The sequence below is a fragment of the Eretmochelys imbricata genome, chromosome 2 (assembly GCF_965152235.1).
Source record: "Eretmochelys imbricata isolate rEreImb1 chromosome 2, rEreImb1.hap1, whole genome shotgun sequence".
NCBI classification, from domain to species: domain Eukaryota; kingdom Metazoa; phylum Chordata; order Testudines; family Cheloniidae; genus Eretmochelys; species Eretmochelys imbricata.
Window position 1 is genome coordinate 221,824,377 of NC_135573.1, and position 24,082 is coordinate 221,848,458.

Sequence of the window (24,082 nt, forward strand, 5' to 3'; positions counted from 1 at the left end):
AGCCATATTATGTGCATTCAGCCATCCTGAATTAATGAAATAAAACACCACACAGTTATGGGTTAATTTGAAGACAGGGTTTTAGAAGCAAGGTCATATCTAGCTGGCAGTTTCTGCTAATCAGAATAAAAAAGGGGAACAGACAAGTAAACAACTAAAACTAAAAATCTTAATAATTTAAAAAAACAAATTTAAACACCTCTATTATTAAAAATGTATTAAGAATAAAAAAAAACAGTAAAAATCATTATAACCTATGTTTTATAAAAATTAGTTATAAAAAATTACTTAATAAAACGTATTTTAAAACAATCCTCTAAAGCAGTCGTTCACAAATTTGTTCTGCCGCTTGTGCAGGGAAAGCCCCTGCCGGGCCAGGCTGGTTTGTTTACCTGCAATTGTGGCTCCCAGTGGCGGCGGTTTGCTGATCCAGGCCAATGGGAGCCGCTGGAAGCAGCAGCCAGTATGTCCCTCGGTCCATGCCGCTTCCAGCAGCTCCCATTGACCTGGAGCAGCAAACCGCGGCCATTGGGAGCCGCAATCAGCCGAACCTGGGGACGCAGCAGGAAAACAAACCGGCCCGGTAGGGGCTTTCCCTGCACAAGCGGCGGAACAAGTTTGGGAACCACTGCTCTAAAGCCATCTTAAAAAACATTTTTCCTGACTCCCTTTCTCCCTGATGGGTAAACAACTGTCCACAGAAAACCTGCTGTTATTTACTTAATACTATTCCAAATATTAAATATCTAAAATGTTCTAAATCTATTGCTTATGTTTATATGTGCTTAAATCTACTAAACTGCCGTTTTAAAGAAAGCACGTTGCATAAATCTTATCAAACAAAATTGCTGTGTTCCTATTAATTTATTCCTAACACTGCCTAAAATAAAATAATTAAGTTGCCCCTGTCAAAAGCTCTAAAGACACCAGATAACACTGGGAGGTACATAATATCTTTTTATTGGCCCATTTGCATGTTGGTGTGGCCGATACTGGCATCTGCATATAAGCTTAGCTGGGTCCAACAGCATCTCGTTGATGGGGAGCTTTATCCTGGAGAAGGAGGACGACGAGAAGGTATGTAAAATATCCAGCAAATTATGGTGAGTGTTTTTTACCTCCTTGAGAAATATCTGTAAGGTATCCGCCATCCTTTTAGGCCTTGTCTACATCTACACTACACAGTTTTATTGACAAAAGTGAGGTTACAAAAAACACAAACTAGCTAAGAAAGAATGTCTAAAGAGTAAAGTATCCGTGAATGGACTCCTAATTGCTCTGTCTCTAGCCAGGGTGGTTGAGAAGGAACTGAGGGTCATTCGCCCACGCAGAGCTAATTAGCCCCAAGGCAAAGCATGAGGAGGAGAGCGCGCATGTACATGCTGAGCGAACACTGCTACCGACCATCTCTGATCAGAAGTGTAGGGATGCACCTGCACCTACAGTGAAGCAACACTGCTCGAAGAAGAAGGGGTGGAGAATCTAAGTTGTGATCGTACATAGTCTTTACTCTCCAGGTCACTGGGTTCTAATCTAGGTGAGGTAAATGATCTACAAAAACAGTTACCACATGACAGCTCTTCACTGAACTATAGTATGTGAAACAAGCTGGTGGTATCACTTCAAGTTTCTAAAGAACAAGCATCCACATTACAAGAAATAATGCATTTAACACCACTTGACGATCTCAGAAAAGGGATCATACACTGTAGCAGCCAGGAGACCCCTACTGGGTAAGAGATAACAAAACTGATCCCTCAAGAAGAGGGTTGAGGTACATTGGCAGCACAGACTAGGGGAAGTTCGCAATACTGTTGCTCATGCTGTCCGTTTTCTGTGGACAAACTATTTTTCTAGAGGACTAACTTTAGTTTGTAAGGTAGAAAATACACTATGCCATTCCCTCTCAAAGTTCCACAATGACGAATGGTTGGGAATATATAGTTCTGAATTTCATTCCACTTTTTAAAAAGTGAGCTTTTGTAAATAAAAGGAAAAACCATAGACAACATTAAAACTCTGATTTCAGATTCTGAATACAGGTATAGCGATCTAGGAGCAAGTTCATATGGGGTTTTTAGCTTGCATTCAGCAATTGTTTGTTTCTTTCAGTGTTCGCCAAACATAATTTTCAAAACCACAGAAATATAATTCAGATTCCAACCAATTTAAGCAAGGATACAGTTCAAACACTTGATGTGTTTTGTTGAGAACTACAGCAAGTGAAAACTCTCTCTCCAAGTTTAGTGGACAGTGGTTTAACATATTTATAGAATTTACTTCTACATTATTCACATATCCAAATAAAGACAAACATACTAGCTATCAAGTTTTGTATATGATTGTAATTGTGTAGATTATCATGTAAACACCTTTAAAGTAAAAGGAAAGAAACAAAATTTATTTTACCGTTTGCTTTCTTCTGGACTATCTGAGGCCATACAGCTAATGTAGCATAGATGATCATAAACCAGACAGTGACTAGTGGAACAAAGTAGTAAAATTGGTAAGGTCGATCCATCACTATACATAACACCACAACCAGGAAATTGAGACGAAATAAAACCTGTGGGTGGTTGGGATGAGAAGGAAGAGAGAAGTGGTTTTTTTATTTAGGATTACCATCAAACTGGGGTTTTCTTTAACATTATACAAATTATATAAATATTATTCATATCAATTTAAACACCTACAATATTACCTTTCTTGAAATTTGAATGGCTGTCTCAATAAGCAGTTCAATCTTTAGCAAAGAAATAGAGCTGAATGATTGTAGTTTGTTGTTTGAACCAAGATACCACTTGATACCAACAGGGTGAGCCAGTCACATATTTTAAAAATGTATAGTGTGCTCCCTCACATTAACTGGGCAAAAAACGCTACAACACGTTTTCTCCAGTTGTCCTTATATTGGAACAATTGTTATGAACAACAGTGGACTTTGAGATATTCTCTTTTCAAAATGAAACGGTAATTAATAAATCTGGTAGAAGACCTGGCAGAGGTGATAGCTAGGGGCTTGAGACCGGAATGGACATTCCTGGACCAGACCATGAAGTGGAGAGGGTTAAAGGTGCAGTACCCTGAAGCTGTGACAGGGCCGAATAAGCACTCATTTGAGTGAAGCAGCCATTCCACCATCCTTTAGGGGAGCATTAATGATCTCAACTAAAACACCCAATACCTTTCTTTTTTATTTTACTAATGATGAGGGAGGTCATAAGTCCAAAATGCATACAACAGCTTAAAGCTTCCAGAACTTAATTGAATGAAAAGAGCTGTAGTTCAAATCAGAGATGACAGTAGTTTGTCCCATCCAAAGCAAGACCTGCAGTCTTGGAAGCAGGCAATCCAATGTGCTGGAGTGCTGAATTCAATTGCTCTTATCCACAGAGAAAGAAAAACTCCTTAAAACATAAAGGCCCATTGGTGCCAATTGGCAAAGGCTTCACACTGTTCTTTACAAACAACAACTGTCTCAGACCCCACAAACTCACTACACCTAATACCCCACCTTCATGGTAATTATCCATAAAGCGTAGCATGCGAGATCTCTACAACAAGTTTGTAATGTACCAATACTCATTAATGAGACATACTAATTAATGTACTCAATACTCATTGTGAGATCTGTGTACAGGTGTGTGTCACCTGGTACCCCAAAGCAACACCTTGGCACCCCCACATTTACCATGGTGATATAATTATATGTTTTATACAAACTATGCCTTGTGATATATTATTTTAAAAGTTTCAGAGTAACAGCCGTGTTAGTCTGTATTCGCAAAAAGAAAAGGAGTACTTGTGGCACCTTAGAGACTAACCAATTTATTTGAGCATAAGCTTTCATGAGCTACAGCTCACTTCATGCATCCGATGAAGTGAGCTGTAGCTCACGAAAGCTTATGCTCAAATAAATTGGTTAGTCTCTAAGCTGCCACAAGTACTCCTTTTCATTTTAAAAGTATTGATCTGTTGAACATTAATATCCTGTTAGATTGTATGTGCTATAATTTGTATGGGAAGTTATGAAGTTTTATTATGTGTGTTACTGTAATATGTTGTAAGGTTGGGAACACTCATAACCAGCCCTTCAGGTACAACAATGGAGCAGCCAGACACTGATAACGGCCCGTTAAGGGGAATACACATTCACAAGGACTACCCTGGGAATTGTATAAAATGGAGACCTCTCAGAGAGAGCATGTAAACAATGGAGACTGTTTGACTCACATCATAGCAAAAGATCTTTTCAGCAAGCTGGAGGAACCAATAAAGGAGGGGAAGTGACATCATCATTTAGCCTCTCTCCCTCCCCGCCCCCGCAACTCAATCCCTGGAAACACATCTGGAGAACAAAGTCTGATCTGGGGACGTGGTCCCAGGCTGGAAAGGAGGGTCCCAGCTTGTGTATTAAGGAACTATACCATCAGGGTAAGATGCTGTTTGATTTAAATCCTGTCTAGTTTATGGAACTCAGATTATGATTTAATGTTTTATTTCTTAGGTAACCAACTTTTATCTATATTGCTTACTACTTACAATCACTTAAAATCTACTTTTCTGCTTTATATTTTACCTAAAACAGTGGGTTTTGCTTGAAGTGCATGGGAAATCTGCTCAGGAACAAAAACTGGTACATGTCCTCTCCACATTGAGAGAGGGGTGGACTGGGTAATAAACTTACACTGGTCAGGTTTCTGACCAGGGCAAGATGGTACAGCTCTGGGGTCCTGGTCTGGGGAGCTGTGGGGAATTCGCTGGAGCCTTTCTATTGTTGATTCATGAGTGGCTGGCAAAAGCATTCATGCAACTTGGCAGGGCTTGTCCCTGACTGTGGATGTCTGTGTAAGTGCAGTACCTGGAAGGGCTTGCAGCTTGTCACAGCATCACAGTGTGACAGGTAGCCCAGGTTGGTGAGACAGAGGCTAAGGGCTCAGTGGTACCCTGTTTCCAAGCTGCACCGCAGGAAACCCATCACAGGGTGATATTTAAGTAATAATATAAACACACAAAAATTATTCCCTTCTGGTTTTGGAGTGAAAATGAGTCACCAGGAAATATGTCTGGGTGATCACCCGCCCTGGCTAGCTGATTATGGCTAGCTGATTACTCAACTGTGTACCTTTGCACCAACATTGACAAGTCAACGGAAAACCACACAAGACTCACTATAAACATTGAAACCACTTGGAAGTGAAAAGGAACAATATGACAGTGAGGGAACTGCCCTGTCTGTGAATACAGACAAAAAACTTATTTGGTATATCTCAGCGTGGATCCATTCACTGAGGAGGTACCTTGTTAAGTGAGGGAGCTTCATAAAGACTGGGTCCTAGCTCCTTGTTTAAGTGCTGCAAAAGACTGAACTTTAGTAGTTATCTTTCCTATCTAATAATGAGTGTAGGCCCTAGTTCACATTTTACAATTTTATTTTATATGCAACCATTCTATTAGAATGTTATTCTTAAATAAATCTCATTTTTGTTTACTATAATCAAACTCAAGTGCTATGTGTGACACAGGAGTGTTGGTCTAAGGTAAAACTGTTAAACTGGGGTACACTCTTCCTTTGGGAACAGAGGATCTGGGATTTCTGTGGGTATCTAGTGATCAGGGACTGGTTAACATAGGGGGACAATCTGAAGGGATCCATGGACTGGGGTACATCTATTGTCAGCCTGCAGGGCAAATGCAGGACTGGTATAGCTCACAGGAGAGTACTTGAGCGGCTGACAGGCTGTTTGTGTGAGGGAGCTAACACTCAGTTTGCACAGGCAAGAATTCCTCCCACTGGAGGCAGGTGGCAACATGGTGGCTCACAGCCCCGGTTGCTCTAAAAAGCATCACACTCTTCACAGTGAGAAAAATTTGATTTTGTTTCCAGGCAGTACATCCTGGATTCACCAAACATTTATCTATTTGTATAAGAGCCAACAGAAAAATGCTCTAGTAGTATGTAAATAGAATCTCCACATTAAACAGACAAGATGGGGGGATGGGTTGGGGAAAGAAAGATTCAAAATGGATAATTTAGATAAAGTTTGTTTCAGTCTTGCCTTTTCATAATATTACATTGGTTTATGTTCACCACTAGTTATTGTGCCCAATTTCTGATGAAAACATTAAGAATGATTATTTTTCACCTCAGCCACATTCTAATGAGTTACCAGCCTTCCCTCTAAAAATTTTCATTATGTTTGTATTAAATAGACTAGATTGATCAGGCTACATTAAATAGACCAGATTAGAGAGAGACAGAGACAATGATCAGTTTGTTATGAATATCAACCAAAATAATTTTAACCTCAGATAATTTAGTGAGTAGAGAGAGATCTGAACTTGGAAATATTTTTATATACATCAGTGAAAGATTTATTCTTACCTGACACACTCTATACAATCCAAAGTCTCCTTTGAGCCAAAAGTATGAAAAATGCCCATAACCTGTTTGGAACAGATATGCAGCAACCAGAACCCGAACGTGCATATACACAGGCAAAAACTGTTGAGAAAAATAATTTATCTTTTACAGAGGGCCACAGAAGCTCTCTCTCTCTTTTTTTAAACATTATTAATTGCAAATAAGTTTGGAGACAAGAGGACAAAGTTCTGTATTTTAGGCTTGTTGTGTTTCTGTTTCATAAAACTTTGTGTCAATGTAAACCAACTATAACAAAAGAAAGAAATTTTATGACCTACTTACTACTACTTAAAGTGATTCTCTTTTGACCTAGCTTCTCTCAAATTGTAAAATCTGAATAAATTTCTTACAACTGTATCAACAGCTCTACTTTCTTGTGTGTCTATAACGGGATTAAAAGGGAAAAAGAAAGTGTTATTGAGAGTTTGCCCTTTAACAGTTTCAACTCCCAAAACACAAAAAAGCTGTCTCCAGTAACTTTTTGTAATTAAGTTAATACAGTCTTCTACAATGAGAAAATAATTCCCCTTCACTGGATATACCAGGAAACAAAACAAAACAGTATAGCCCCATTGATATCTTAACTTATTGAAGAAAATGATATAAATGAGGCCTCACAACAATTATGTCTTTGAAATTAAAGATTAAACAAGGAGCATAATGTGAACTGTTTATGATACTCAAGTCTAATAAATGCTTGGATATTTTAACTTCTGTATCTTGGCGGTAAATGGCAGAAGCTTATTTTTCCTTTAAGCATTGAATCCAAATCACATTACTTAAAAAAAAATAATAATTCAATTCAAATCACTTACAGTGCTTGCTCCAGAGATATGATAAATCAAAATAACAAGCTGCATCCAGCCTTTCCATTCATCTGTCTGCTCTCTATTTAACATCTTAGTCTATGCAAAACAAAACAAGAATGTTGCTATTCCCACAAGTACAACGAACATCTACAAAATGAGGAGAAAAAGTTCAAAACAATAAACCACTTTATGGGCAGTTGGATCTAAGAAGAAAAACTTCTACACTAATGACATTTATAAAGTTCACTGTGTATTAGATATTGCTCCACAAATCAATGCTCATCTACTAGTTTGAACTAGGATTTGACTCTGATGCATTATAGCCAGTTGATGGATGAACGCTACCAATAGCTGCACCCACAAAAATGCTTTAGCCAATGCACTTGCAAAAATGTCCTTTTGCACCTAATTACCAGTTTGTGTAAAATTACTGAATTACCACATGCAACTATATATTTTGTGAGTGCATCAGCGATATCTTTTTGAAAATTTGACCTGTAATGTTTTAGTAAATAAAAATGAATTCACTTACAATCCTGAACTGGGAAATGACACCAGCATGATCTTTACCTCTTTGGTGTTTTCGGTATAAAATACCCCCAAAACCAGGATGTAGATGATTGGTATGAAGAAAGATGAATGTGTATAAAATTTGTTTTCCTTCATGAATAGATTTGCTCTGTCACACAGATAGAAATAGGCCATGATTAGACCCAGCTTGCAGAAGGAGTGTAACAGCGTCTCGAGTGTAGAAACAGGAGACGTATTGGTGACAGGTTTTTTCTCCTCTCCACTTTCCATATCGGTGCATGGCTTGTTTTTTCGATGATTATTACGATAAATAAAACTGAGAATTAAATATCCAATAATGGACAAAGCAAAAAAGCAAAAAGCTAGCTTCTGTATCAGTGTGAGGGGAGGTTGAGGCTGGCAGCAGGAACCATCAATGGGCTTCAAAATCTTATTGCAGTAGACGTTCATAAGAATCATTGCACTCTGTCAAAGAAACAAGTAACTAGCTATCAAACATTCTCAGCATAAGTTTTCTTCAAATAGCTTTACTAATATTTCGCAGTAGTAAAGATTTCCCCTATCATTTTATATTTAAGCACTTCATATATGAGCACACAGGTAGTTACACACAAATTCCAGGATTAAAATAACCCATATCAAAAGAGCTAAGTCAATATTTTTAAGAGTCCTGATGTAAACAAACAGCTTTAATTTTTATTATTGATTTTGGAAAATCAACAAGAACCAAAATCACGAGCTGGAGCACAACCCAAATAAGTAGACCTGAGAAGGTCTGCTGTGGAGGGTGTGGAAATGTAACACTTCTACCCCAAACTGTGGAATGGCAGCAAAACTGCTTTGCAAACATTACTGCAGACTCAGTGTTGCAGTAACCCATGCAGCTTGCCAGCTGACCTGCACAGACATGGATCCAATAACCCACCTTCTGCCTATCTATTACCCTGCCCCCAAACCACAAACTTCCTCCATGTTGTGCTGCAGGGAGCCTCTACAGAGATTTATATAGGATGATGATCCCCTGAAAGGGTTCTCCACATCCCCCCAGCCTCTGCCATAACAGAATTACAACTAATACGCTGAGGATATTGCACGCTCACAAAAGGCGAGATTTAGGATTTAGCCCTGAGAGCAGCTCTCCAAAAAGCTGCAACTGTCATTCATTCATGCAGAGGAAAGTAACAAATTTGCAGCTTGGATTTCTCAGGATCTGAAGGATCTAGTGATGGTCTCAAATAGTGCTTAACACACAGGAGAAACTACGTTTTTTAAACAGCTACATAGTTACTTACAAAATGGCAAGTAGCATCTTGTAAAATTTGTTTGCAAGGTCCCAAAAGATACAATTTCATCTGCTGGGGTCTTGCAAACAATTTCCTGGAAAACTCTTGTATATCATTTTTAAGACTACAATCATCAAGGGACACCAAAGTTCATACTACCTGCCATTACGAGTACAACATGTTCAATTAAAATCTTGCTCCATTATTAATTCTTTGTTATGTTGACTAATAATGAAAGTACTCACTGTTTCTCTGCTTGATTCTGGGAGATGCAGGCCATCTGAAGATTGCATGATAGTTTCTTGTGCTATGAGCTTAGAAACACTGAACACTTTAACTTTAGCTTTGGAATTTCTGGAGCTGCTGTTCAGAATACTGACTGCAGCTTCATTGTAAGCATCTATTTTCTCATTAGTGATCATTTTCCTACTGTCACTCAACATATCTTCATAAACAGGATCTGAATTTAAAAGAATGTTAAGCTTTATTAAAAAAATCAATCATAATCACTCAAATTCTATAGACTATATTCATCCTAAAAGATTAATCATAATTTTTCAGTGCTACACCATTAATTAACGTTAAAAAATTAACGTTTTACCATTTGTATTATAATCCTTGTTTTTTTTAATGAGGTTTAAGCCCAATAGTTCACTGTAATCTTCAAACTGGCATACAAGAATTTAGTTTGGGAGCAAGTTTTCCTAAAACCTCTCAGAACATGTATTTAGTCATCTGATAAAGAAGAGATTTTCTCTTCTCAAATACTCTTGCACATTCCAATGAACCCACATCAACATTAGTTTGGGATTTTTTTTTTAAAGCCTAACTCTGCTTGTTCAGAATTCGTAATGTTGAATATGTCAACTGAACGTTAGAATGGGCACATCAACCATCAATACAGCTAAGGTTACATAAGTATTTACATTCTAATCTAAAAATCCAGAAACATCAAAATTAAAACAGGACTAGCTACCTTAATTCTGTCCCCTCATATTCATTACATCACTATCTTTAAATTCATGATCAAACACTAGTTCTCAATTCAATACATCACACTACTTTTCCTATAACCTTAAAAACACACTAAAATACTTATATTTTTCATACCTCTATACTTGTGCTATTTTCATAGTCCATTATACCTTTATTGATATTGAATTTTTATACATGTTCTCCAAGTATATATTTTAATGTAATATATCACTTTTTTCCAATTAGCAGCACAGCTGGATGGAGTTCAGGATATGAGGCACTTAACTGAACTAATGTAGATGGCCTTTGTATTTCTGCATAATTTTCACTACTACTTTATGACATACTGAAACTGTAAAATGTTGGGCAAGAATTGGTTATTTTGTATGTTTTCATACAAAAGAAGCAGGTCAGGCACAAGTTGAAGGTTCAAGATTTGAAGGACCCTATTAAGCGTGACCACTTCCAAGCAGTCTTAGAAGAAAAGCTCCCATCAGAGTTTCCAGAAGAAATTGAGGAACATTGGAGCCAGCTGAAAGCAGTAATCATCAATGCCAGTGAGGAAAACGTAGGCTACCAAACCATAAATCATCAGGACTGGTTTGATGAGAATGATGCTGAAATTGAGCAACTCATAAATGAGGAGAATGACATTTCGTCCTTGGCAAAACGACATAAATTGTAATATAAAGAGAGAAGCCCATGCCAAGGTGATGGTGGAAGTACAACATAAAACCAGAGAACTCAAGAACAAATGGTGAACTGAGAAAGCGCAAGAACTCCAACAACTCGCGGACATCCACAATACATGTGGATTCTTTAGTGCCACCAAGGCTGTTTATGGGCCAATTTGTCATGGTATGAATCGTCTTCACTCTAAGGACGGAAGCACACTTCTGAAGGACAACGAAGCCATCAATTCTCGCTGGAAAGAACATTTTGAAGATCTCTTTAACCATAATTCTATGGTTGCAGATTAAGTCCTTGAGCAAATCCCTCAACAATCATTTAGGGATGAGCTCGGAGACCCTCCCAATTTGTAAAAGGTACACAATGCTACCAAGCAGATGAAGAACAACAAGGCAGCAGGTCTAGATAGGATCCCCGCTGAAATCTTTAAAAACGGTGGACCAGAGCTAATTCGGCAGCTTTACCTGCTTATCCTTAAAATCTGGATAAAGAAGGAAACACTCAGTGAAATGAGGGATGCCCTGATTGTCACCCTCTTCAAGAAAGGGGATAAAGTGGATTGTGGAAACTATCGTGGTATCTCCCTCCTAACCATTGCAGGCAAAGTTCTAGCATGGATCCTTGCAACCCGCCTTCTGCCTCTGTCAGAAGAAATTTTACCAGAGTCATAGAGTGGTTTCCGACCATGTTGTGGAACAGCAGATATGATATTCACAACACAGCAGCTGCAAGAAAAGTGTCGGGAGCAAAACCGACTGCTGTACATGGCTTTTATTGATCTAACTAAAGCCTTTCATTCAGTCAATCACCGTGATCTCTGGACTGTACTTTCTAAGATTGGATGTCCTTATAAATATATCAATGTCCTAAAATTGCTTCATAATAACATGAAAGCGACTGTTTTGAGCAGCAATGGCTCCCAGAGTGAACCTTTCAAAATACAAACAGGAGTCAAACAGGGCTGTATCATCGCTCCAACCAAGTTTGCATTTTTTATGGTCATCATTCTTTACCTAATTGCTGAGAAGTTTACAGCTGGCATTGAAACCATTTACAGAATGGTTGGAAAGCTGTTCAGGCTTAGCAGCCTGAAAGCCAAAACTAAGATTTCCACAACATCTACTGTGGAACTTCATTATGCTGATGACAACGCAATCTTTGCCCACTCTGAGAAAGATCTTCAAACTATCTTGAATGTGTCTGCCGATGCTTACGCATGTCTTGGTTTCACTCTTAATATCAAGAAGAGTGAAGTGCTCTATCAGCCCTCTCCAAATGAGGTATTACATGCTCCATCTATCAAAATAAATGGAGTGGCACTAGAGAACACTGATCATTTCCTCTACCTTGGAAGTTATTTCATCCAAGGCAGATATTGATGCAGAAATTCAACATCACCTGAGCTGTGCCAGTGTAGCTTGTTCTCATTTACGGCACAGGGTTTTTGAAGATCACGACATTCGAACAGACATCAAGCTTCTTGTTTATCAAGCCATTATTCTCCCAACCCTGTTGTATGGGTCCGAAACTTGGACAACCTATAGACATCACTTGAAAGTCCTTGAGAGGCACCATCAACGCTACCTTCGTAAGATTCTGAAGATCAAATGGGAAGACAGGTGCACCAATATTAGTGTCCTGGAAGAGGCGAAGACCACCAGTATCGAGGCAATGATCATCCGTCAGCAATTCCACTGGACTGATCACATTGTCCGGATGCCAGACCATCGCCTCCCAAAACAGGTCCTGTTCTCTCAGCTGAAAGAAGGGTACCATAACGTGGGTGGACAATGGAAGCGTTATAAGGACTTGCTGAAGGACAAGCTAAAAAAGTGTAATATTGACAATTGACACTTGGGAGACACTTGCCCAGGATCACTTAAAATGAAGTGAAGTCCTAAGTGATGGTCCCCTGCATTTTGAACTTGCTCACCGTCAAGCTGAAGAGGACAAGAGGCACAGGAAGAAGGAGAGACTGGTTTCCAGTCATGGTCAACAGCCTCCTGTTGAGCCTAAAAACATCTGCCCTCATTGTAATACAACTTGTCGTTCAAGGATTGGCCTTATTAGCCACCTGACGACCCATAACTTCCATGGAAGATGATCATACTTGGTAATGAGTGATAGCCCATCATCATCATCACTCCTCCTGGGGGAATTCTCCACCAAAAAATTAAAAATTCTGCAATAAAAAATTAACAATGCTGTGCACAATAGTTTAAATTTTTTCAGAATTCTGAATATTTTATTTGTCAAAATAACACACTATAATCACACCAGTTTCAATTATTTTTGGTCATTTATTTCAGAATACCTGTAACAATACAGACAACAAAAAAGATTCAGGAAATGTTTTTTGACAAATAGATTCATTACTAGGCATATTAATACAGAATTCTGAGTAATAATTCATTTAAACTATAATACAAAAGCGTATTTCCCACACCCCTCAGAAGCAGTGCAAAGGCTTGGGGGGAGTTAGGGGTAACGAAGGAGCTGAGGAAGGGGGAAATAAATTGCTGGGAAGGAGCCTGGTGTGAACTTGGAAGGTTGTTAGGTATGGACGGGAAAAGTACGGAACAGGTTTTTTTGGGGCAGGCATTGAGGGATTGTTAGGGAGCTTCCCCTATGAAGACTCTGACTGACCCTTAGCCTCTCCCATTCAGTCAGGCACATCTGCTCCTGTCCTCATGTGTCCTTGCACTGCCCCTGTCCATGTGTCCCTCCACCCCACTCAGACACCCACTCTCCCCATCCCCATGTGGCCCTGCACTGCCTCCCCCTGTCCCTATGTGGCTCTGTACCCCTCCCTGTGTGTCTCTGCTCCCACCCAGCCACTCCCCTGTCCCTGTGTCCCTGAAACCCTCCCCGTCGCATGTGTCTGTGCCCTCATTCAGCCATCCTCTGTCGCTCTGCTCTCCCTCCCCGATCACCATGTGGCCCTGCACTTCCCTCCCCTCTGTGGGCCTGTGCCTCCACTCCCCCATTCAGCCCCTGCCCCAGTCTGTCCTCCCCCACTACCCCTTATGAGCTCCTGCCTGGCCCCCCCTCTCCCCAGCATCCCACACCATCTGTCTCCCCATAGTCCCTGTCTCCTGACCTGGCCTGACAGGCGCTGCGAAGAAGGCAGGCTCCTTGTCTTCCCTAGCTGGCCAGGAGCTGCTGCTGTGTTCTATTGCCACAGCGCCCTCTGGTGGGCAAAAGGCAGAACTCAGAAGTTATTTTCTGCTGGGAGATGCTGCTGTTCTTGCGCCACAGCGCCCTCTGGTAGGCAAGAGGCGGAACTGCAGCAACATTTCAGCAGAAGCTTCTTTCTGTGCAAAAAATTAAAAATATGCATGGCTCATTAATTATGTGCACGCAGTAGTGCAGAATTCTCCCAGGAGTAGTTTCATACTAATGACTTTAATGGATTGATGTACAGAATAGTACAGAACACTATCACATGCCCCACCTGTATCTGAGGGCTTAATCCTGCAAAACACTAATGTGCACAGTGCTTCATACCATGAGCAGACCCTCCCAGGTTTCAGACACAGATACTGATTGCTATGGGGCTAATTAGAGTAGTAAGCACTACATTTAATAAGTATGCACAAAATAGGGTCATAAAGTTATAGAAAAATTGCATATGTTTTATTATTTGAGAAATCGTATGTGATCATATAATTAAAAACAAATACAATACATAAAACGTGAAAGAGCTGAGACCACATGTGTAACCTGAACTTTGGCAAAACTTGACTTGTAAACCATTAACTAAGCAAGCTTAACATTTTCTTAAATTTTTCTGCTGTTTTTTATTTAAGTTAAAAATCAGCCATGTTATTAAAATTTGAAAGTATTTTACACCAACAGTCTATTTGATGTATGTAATTAACTATAGTCATGGTTGCATATTGGGTGTGGGTATGCCCAGTCTCAGTGCGCCTCTTTGGAAAATGTATCCCTTTCTGGCTAACGGCTAACTTCATAATAAAAAAATGGAAAGGAGCATTTCTCGTAAGCTTTATCATGGGTTGTTTAAGTCAAGCAATTTGAAGAAGTTTTATTACAGGAATCTTTCAACAAGAGGTCAGTGTTTAGGGGGATTAAGATTTTTCTTTTCAGGAAGAAGAAATCAACTGGTTATGTCTAGATATAACTGTCAACACATGTAATTTCAGATAGCTCTAACTCATGAAGGTAGGAACAGGCCAAATACATGGAATGTACAGTCAAGAGGAAATGGATGGAATCTAACATACCAATATTGACAAAGATCCAAGTCTTCCAGATTGGATATCAAAATTTTCTGAATATTTATGCACACACTAGACTGCGCTGAGGTTGTTCATAAGTAAAGCAAGGCAGTGAAAGATGGTTTAGTCCTCCACAGCCTGCAAAACTGTGATTCATATCAGACAATTACAGCACAAATTATAGTTATCTACTGTATTTTACCTTGTAAGACCCAGTATACATCACTACTCTTTGCTAATTTTTCCAAAAGAGGTGCTATTGAAGTGATATTGATTTTATATTGCATGAGGGCTTCGTTGCTCCCATTGTGAATCTTGATAGACCACTAGAAGATCAAATAAAAAAAAATTCAGTTTCTGTATCTCTAAAGTATATACAATCATAAAACTTTACTGATTCCACTCCATCATTAGCAGCTATTTTCAATACTATTATAGAACCTGTTTATTTCTTAAATATTTTAATAAGCTATGAAGATTTGTGGTGGTATCTATTTAAGTACTACAGTGAAGGGGAACATTTATGTATCCAAGTGCCTCCCAAATATTTAAATAAAAAATTTACAATAACAATCTTTCTCTGTCTTCCTTCCCAGCCTGTAATAGAAATAGTTGAGGAAATTCTTTAAATTATTGTTCTGTGTGTGTCTGTGTTGACATTACAGAGGGAACACAGAGCCAAAAAGATGAGTTTTGTATGAGCCTGAACGTGGTGAGACCTGTAGCCATTGTAATGTTTTGTGGGAGTGAATTACATGATCTAGGTCCATTTCCTATGAAAGGTCTTTTCTTCCACACACTCAAGCCTGTTCCAGCTGGTCAACAGTTTCATTACTTCAGTGGAAAGTAGCTATTGTGAGAGGTCATAATCTTGGAGGGAGAAACAAATTTATTCTGAAACTATGCCCAATCAGATAGAGAATGCTGAATATCAAAACAGATACTTTTGCTAAGCCCAAGAAGGGGCACAATATTCTGGCCAGTCAAAGTCAGAAATGAAAGTTTCTGCTACCATCAGTACTTCAGCATCAAATAGTGCTGAGGAGTCCCATGGACCCAAAGGCTTCAGAACAACTTAATCTGAGGGCAGACATGCTTGGTAGTGGTGTGGGGCATAGGCAGCAGAAATAGGAAAGTGCTTCAGAAACCTGAGTATTACTTCAGTCTTGCACGAGTTCAACTTTGGCCAACTGGAAGATGGTGCTGTTTAGTATGAGATAAAGGACACAGAGAACTGAGTGTCATCTGTGTATAGCTGGCTCATTTTTCTCTTTCATATCCACAAAGAGAAAGGTGATGCCCTTGATTACAGTTAGGTAGAATGGGTCATTTTGGTACTGGACTATCTATAAGCAGTAGTTAGGGAACAATAGTTGAGCTTCACTGGTTCTTCTAGTTCTTGACTGGGTAGTTTTCTGTAAAATATATTTTGGAATTTGATTTTCAGTAGACCATGATGGTGGTTTTTTCATCTTATATCAGAGAGTTTTCATTTCTATGTGGGGTAGGACATGGTGCAATCAGGATTGGGGGGTTATTCTTGAGTTTCTTATGTTAATGTCCAGCCTTAGGCCATGTCTACAATACAGGTGCTATAAAGGCTCACCTACGGCACTGTAGCTATGCTGTTGTAGTACTGCAGCATAACAGTTTCCAAAAATGATGGAAGGGGTTTTTCCGTCGCTGTAGGTAATCCATCTCCGCTAGCGGCAGTAGCTAGGTCAATGGAAGCTTTCTTCCCTCGTTGCTTCTACACCAGGGGTTAGGTCAGCACAGCCATGGCTGAGCAACATAGCTTTGTCAATCTAAATTTTAAGTGTAGATCAGGCCTTACTATTTTGTCTGGGGTACTGGTGGATGTGTGTCTGTGTGTGAAAGAGAGACTTCTAAGAAAACTTATGAGAAACAAAAAGCACAGAGTTCAGATAGGAGTTTTAGGCGATCATCTGTAGGGAAATCTCCCAAGATGGTGTGATACTGGCAGACCAGGTACTAGCTCATGCCAAGACCCCCAAGCCTCACTGAACACTGACAAATGCACAGCTGGAAACCAGTCTGGCCCATCTGTGTGTTAGTATTATTAAAACAGGTAGATTTATAAAAATGTGTTTAGACTGTATAAAATTCTTGTAAGTTGTTGCATGCATTAATCCCACACATAATATCAGTGTCCCATGTTATAAGGTAATATTTAGGTGTTTGCTCTGAAACTATAAAGCCCCACAGTCAGGAGAGATGCATTAACAAGTGTGAAATACTAGTTTACCACAAGAGGCGTCATCTCCTACCCAATGAAACAAGGCCCATAGACATCAGACAAGCTATTATGAAACATAAGGGGACAAAAAACTTTGTTGATTACTCCCCCCAAACCCATGAAGAGAGGAGAGTGCACAAACACTCATCCCATCAGCTTGAGTTTTGGGGGGAAGGGGATAAAAATCCCTGTCAAGAAGAAATTGTTATCTCTATGCTGTTTGAACTCTGAAGGGCAAAGACTACTAAGCATAAGCAAGGGACCCCAAGCTGTTTAGCTTGGGTTAGCCCCAAAGGGTATATAGACCTTGCATATTGCAACAGTTTCTATCATCTTTTGAAACTGAAGACTATAACTCATTTGTGTGTGCATGTTTACCTGCTTTAATTTTTGTAAATAACTCATTTATTTTCCTTATTTAATAATAGTTAATAAATCATTTATTTTTCCTTAGTTAATAAATCTTCAGTTAGTTTATTATAGCATTGGCTACAAGCATTGTTTTTGGTTTGAGCCTTGAGATGCAACTGACTTAAGGAAAGTGACCGGTCATTTGAGCCTGGGAGTAGCCTGAATATCATTTTGATTTTTGGTGTAAGGCACCATCTATCCCAAAGGCAGGCTTGCCTGAAGTGCTAATATAGACTGGAGTACCCAAGGGGACTGTCTGTGACACTACATCAAGTCTGTTATAGTGCTTGAGAAGTTCATGCTTGATACTTACTTAGTTGGTGAAATTTAAGCGCAGAACTCGCAATCAGTTTGGGGTTTGTGTCCTGGTTTCTAATAGTCGGCCTTGATGCTGGTATTCACATTTGTGAGCGATTCCAGACAGCTGACATACAGCTCTTGTGAACTTTTTGACTACATCAGACTACATGAATACATCACCTCTTCTTGGAAACTTTTGGTGTCCAGAGGTTTATAGATTAGCAGGACTCCTAGACAAGTATTGTCTCCAAATTCACAGATCAAATAGCAGCACTCAAAAGATTTTGTTTCCAGTGTGCTACTCCTGAATTTGAGCCAGAGTGGACTGATTTGAACCAAAGTGATTTAAACTGACAAATGTAATCATGATTTCAGTCAGCAAACAGGAAACCGTGATTGAAACTGATTATTTAAATCACGTTTTGCATTTGTACTTTTTAGTTATTTTCCTAAAGAAAGGCTAATTCTTCTTAGTTGGTAATCATTAAAATATGTTGAATTGCAACTAAGTATAGCTTTTACATTAAACTGGGGTATTTTTGCTACCCAGGATGATGTCATTAAAGGTGGGAGATAGTAGAAAGACTAGTCCATATGCTGATACCTGGCATTGGGGGAAGGACCCTACTCCTCTTCCTACTGGAAGTGGGGAGAGAATGAGGACTAGTCTACACTACCACGTAAAACAATGTAACTTACATTGCTCAAGGGTGTCAAAAAAACACCGCCCCCCCCAGTGACGTAAGTTACAGTGACCTAAGCGCTGTCCACACCCGCACTATGTAGGTGGCAGACACTGTCCCATCGGCATAGCGCGTCTTCACCAGATGCACTACAGTGGCGCAGCTGCATCGGTGCTGCTGTGATGATGTAGCACTCTAGTGTAGACTTGCCCTGAGGTTCAGATTCCTGAATCAGGATGTCAAAGCTCACAGTCTCAGGAAGCACAGATACTTAGGTGATTCCTGGTAACAGCAGAAGAGGGTATTCTACAAGTCGACAGAGTACAGAAGACTTTAAATTAAGTAAGAAGAATGGATTCCTGGAAGGAAAACCTTGCAGACAGGACCATCATCAAGGTCAATACTTTTTTGAAAACAATATTCATTAAAAAGTTTATATTCAGTTGGCCAAATTATTCATACAAATATTTAAAACTTTTATGAAGTACTTGGTCTACCTTCTCAGAGGATTTGTTCTACATTTCATCCATTCATCAAGCCAAAACACAATCTTTAACAATGAAACAGTGAGAAAATATTACTGTACATCACACAAGTCTATATACAAATATTACTCTGATATTTTAAAAAGTATTTGTTATAACAAGAACAAGACATTTGGAATAGAAAATTGACAATCAGTGTATGTTTTCCCTTTTGAAATTAAAGTAACTATTTCCTCTTGTAACTTTTCTAGAAACACATGTCTTCTCCTGTAATAATTTCCATACATTCACACCAGAATGCCTACTGGATGAAAAGCTTACCGTAGCAGCTCCTGCTACAATTACATGAGGTTTTGCAATAGAACCCTAAAACACAAAGTAAAAGAGAGATTAGTCTTCTAAATATCTTCACAAATCGCTAAAGCTATTATTCAATTTATTGCACAAGTTATTTAACATCTGTGCCTTGATTTTATCACACCTCCGCTGTCTTGTGAGGCTAAGAATTTGTAAAGCAGTGAGATCCTCAGATGTAAAGTTCTATGTAAGTGCAAAGTATCATTATGTCTCCATATGTTCAAAATCATTTATCGAGCTAGGCAGTATTTAAGTTTGCTCTTTAAAAGCTATCTAGGCATCTACTCATAAGATGTTATGCACTGCTAAATCACACAAACAAGCATTATAGCAGCTGAAATAAATATTCTAAACATTTGTGATCTGGCATGTTCATTGTTATGAAGTGGCCAATGACTGAAGGTATTTGTCTAAATAATTAAGTGACAATTATATTATTATTATTATTTGTAGTATTGTTGTGCCTAAGAGTCCTATACACAGACAGGACCTCACTATGCTACGTGCTGTACTAACACAGAACAAAGAATCCCTGTCCCCAAAGAGTTTACAAGCTAAATATAACACAAGAGACAGATAGAGGCAGACGGGGGGTTACAAGAAAACAATGAAACAATATTAGTCAGCATGATGGGTAGTGGTCTCTGCACACTAGCAACCTAATTGCTGTCAAGCATTTTGTAGCCATCATAGAAAAGGACAATTTTAAAAAGGGTTTTGAAGGAGGATAGAGAGGTAGCTTCACAGATGTTTACAGGGAGCTCACCGAAACCTGAGGAGCAGCATAGGAAAAAGCACAGAGATGTTTGTTTGAAAATTTAAGAAGTGGTGAGTGCTTTAGTGGCATAATGAGCTATTATAGAATCATCAAAGGAAGAAACCCAGAAATGGCAACTATTCTTTAGTAAGAGTCAATTTGTGAACAACTTTACTAATTATCAAGAGAGATACATGTTCAAATTGTTATACTTGTTAAGTATAGTAATTTGAAAGAACACCTAACATGCTGGATAGTAAGAAAACAAGAATATTAGATAGTACGTATAACTAGTGCATAATTTTAAGATCCAGTGCACCCCCCCCAAGTTTGCAAGAGTTCACCAGATACTACAGAGCTGTGGGATTCTTTGTAGACTTTCATTTGACCTCTAAACTTCTGAGTCCACATTGTGAATTTCTGCAGTTTGTGTTAGCTTGTTCTGTGTGGATATATACTGTTGATATAATAGATCTAACACTATATCTTTTTAGAGCTCTTATTGTATAACTTGATTTCAATTTTTTAAATTATTATTCTCCTTTATCTACATCCAGAACTTGTACACAATACGGGTTAAGCACATGGAACAATAGGAGATTAGGTCCCTCAATCTGTTGGTATTTTCTAAAGTCAGTATATTTTTAGAACACACCTCAGCCCAAGATTTGATACATTGCTTCATAGAGCCATTAACTTCTGGATACCATAGGAAATCCTGAAAAAAGAATGTATTAATATCTGTGAGTAAATTTAAGAGTAGTTCATCATTCAGAAAATGCACGTCTATATCAACTGCAAGCAATGCATTTCATACACAGAAAATTACACTGGTCCAAATTTTTCTTCATTTCTTTACTACATTCATGGACCAATCATAGATGAAAGATCGGATGTCTTAATCGGCCAGGAACAAAGGGTAAAATAAATGGGAGTTTTGTCATTTACTTCAATGGAGCCAAGGTTTCACATAGAATCTAAACCTTTAAACGAGTTGGAAGCGAAGAGTCTCAGTTTTCCAATGATATCAAGGACAGAAACAAATGTTTTAAGGTTTACAAAGGATCACATCAGTGTATTCTAGTTAACTTTTTGCTTCATTCCCCACAACTTTTCGCAACAGCTATCTTGCAAATCTCTGCACTTGAAAACCAATTTTCTGAAAGCTTAATATTCCAGGTTTCAAACTATGTTGAGTCCTAACATTTAACACTAGCATTTCACGTTACTGACTTCTTAAAATAGAGCAGAGAGAAACAAAAAGGGCCAATGACTTGCACTTTATTAAAATCATTCCCCTCAATAAAAATAAAATCTCTAAATTAATTCCAAAAGATTTATGTAAAACTTTATATGTACCTCAGCTAATGTTATTCCCTCTCCTAAATAAATCTGAGAGGCCATTTAAGGCCCAGCCTGCTTCTTAACATCATAAGTAGTTTCTGCTTCCACAATCAAGAGGTACTACAGTCTCCTAAAAAACTACAGTGGAGAGTGTCAGATCAAAGGGAAAATACAAAACAAAGAACTACAACAAAACTTTATAATGAAGACAGAAAGACTGTCCTAGCACAAAGTTACACTTCTCCTCTCCTGAATACAACACTGACCATCTTTTTTTAAATCATAGCTCCCTCCAAAGACCTAAGTAATCCACTCAACATGCACTCTCTCGATGAATTATATGGAAAGGAGTGGGAAGAAAGTAATGCTACTGAGGTCTTTGCAGGAAGACCCCACTCCCACACCACTGGGGATGGGGAAGGAGAACAGATTTCTACTTAAAACCTACCCACAACCCACAAGTGTAAGAGAGAGTGTGTGTGTGTGTGTGTTGAAAAACCTTGTACACTGGTGATGCATCTGGCTCACTCTGTTACTGCAATCAAAGTGGACCCAGGGCAGAGAATTGGTTGGGGTGACAAAGAAAGCTCATCTGCATTTACCACATTCCTTGCTCCAAATATCACAAACCACTTTCATTGGAAGGGCCAATTATCAGATCTGATGAGAGGACTAATATTGTATGCCACTCCTATCGAGTTCAAAGCTCCTGTAAGATAATGGAATTGATTTAAAAAAACACCACAACCCAAACACACCTCTAAGGACCTTACTCAGATTTCACTAAATTTTAAGATACAAATCTTCAGGGTGGGTGGGAATCAGACCATAAATGGTGCTGACCACCTGCAATCCTGATTGACTTCTGTTTAATTTGTGACTGACCAGTATCTCTGAAAAGAGGTCCTTAATTGTTTTCACCTGAAGTACAGGGGGAGCATATAAAATTATACATTGATTATTATAGCTTGGAGCTTATTATCATAAAAAACTTACCACTTTAATTGATGCAGATTTGTCTTCAAAAAGAATGTTTCCATGCTGCCAAAATAAAAAACAAGTTAAACTTGTTCTACTGGAAGGTAGTGTATGTTCAAATACTGATCCCTCTCATTTCTAGAACTCTACAAATTGTGGATATCCGTGGACCATTTTTGTGGATCGGGTGCAGATACAAATTTTGTATCCATACAGGGCTCTACTCATCTAAGGCCTCATCTACACCAAAAAGTGTTTGCTAGTACAGCTCCTAGAGGAGACAGTTTATATGAGAAAAATAGTTCTTTTGTCTGCACAGCTTATATCACTTCCTGGAGGAAATAAGATATACTAGCAAAAGTTGTTTGTGGGTTTTTTTGTTGCTGGTGTAACTGATTTTTTCATGCTCCTAACTGATATAGCTATGCTGGCAAAACTTTGAAGTGTAGCTCAGGCATATGGTGCTATGTCCCCAGAGCAGCTCCTGGGAACACCACAGCTTTCTATTACCAAATGATTCAAAAAGTCTGAAATCTTTCCTTTCTAGACATCACTATTTTTCTTAATACTCCTCTCAAAGGACCGAAATAGAAACAAAACATTTTCCTCTCACACTTCCCTGGTCTATACCACTAGTATGCCTACTTTCCTGCTCCCCCTGTACTCTAACAGCTGAACCAATTTTGCTCAAAGTTTCCAGAAAAAAATAAAATCACCACAGGCAGAAATCAAGCCTGGAATATGTAATTCATAACTTATTGACTGAAAACAGGAGATTAGGATGGAATAAGTCAGGCATCCTTAATTACAGTAGACACAGATACTCCTTTAACATTAAACTGAGTTGTATTATTTCAGTTTCAATCCCTGAAACAAAAAGGACAAGTGCACTTTCCCTCCACAAACTGAGCTGAGGTACCGTAGACAAATATACCCATTCTTTCTCCATAAGCCAGTGAGTCCCCCTGCTCAGCCATCCTGAAACTTCCTCAGGATGCATTTAATAGATATCCTCCAATATCTATTAAATGCACTATTACTCCATCAGTTTCAAAAGCATTTGACACAAAGGTCTTCCAGCTCAGAACCAACCAAACTACTCCTCCCCACCAAATTCTCATAATTGCCAAACTACTCCCCACCTCTGGCAAGCAATCCAACACCAACCCCCAGGCTAGGAAAACTCCTGTTATCCAATCAGCCAAACATCTGGCTTTGACAAGTGAAATTTAATTACTTGCTGCCTGCCAGACAGATTGCTATTGTGCATTTAAATACCCCGATTGTATTAAATAATTGAAAAGTGTGATAAATGAAAGGCAGTGGTAGCTCCCTTTTATGGATACCCAGCCAGTCAGCAGCTATAAAATCCCTTAGTAGCTGTTCTCTAATTGCTCTACCTGTAAAGGGTTAAAAAGTCTCACTGCTATGCATAGGTGAAAGGAAGTGAGTGGACACCTGGCCAAAAGACCCAATAGGAAGGCTAGAACTTTCTAAAATTGAAAAATGACTCCCCTTTTGTTGGTCTGTGGTTGTTCTCTGGGGAGAGGCAGACAG

The 24,082-nt window shown here is 38.9% G+C and overlaps 1 protein-coding gene across 3 annotated transcripts in view; it reads right to left on the bottom strand.

The window, feature by feature from the left end:
• CASD1 (CAS1 domain sialic acid O acetyltransferase 1) overlaps positions 1-24,082 on the bottom strand; it is a 62,316-nt gene that overhangs the window by 14,867 nt on the left and 23,367 nt on the right. Inside the window, exons 4-12 of one of the 3 annotated variants that reach the window (XM_077808082.1) lie at positions 22,544-22,588; positions 20,859-20,921; positions 19,411-19,455; positions 15,156-15,279; positions 9,293-9,507; positions 7,804-8,229; positions 7,240-7,329; positions 6,386-6,505; positions 2,410-2,566 (exon numbers count right to left, since the gene is read on the bottom strand). In XM_077808082.1, the coding sequence (XP_077664208.1) occupies positions 2,410-2,566; positions 6,386-6,505; positions 7,240-7,329; positions 7,804-8,229; positions 9,293-9,507; positions 15,156-15,279; positions 19,411-19,455; positions 20,859-20,921; positions 22,544-22,588 (1,285 nt within the window). The other 2 variants (XM_077808084.1, XM_077808083.1) reach the window with 2 other exon arrangements.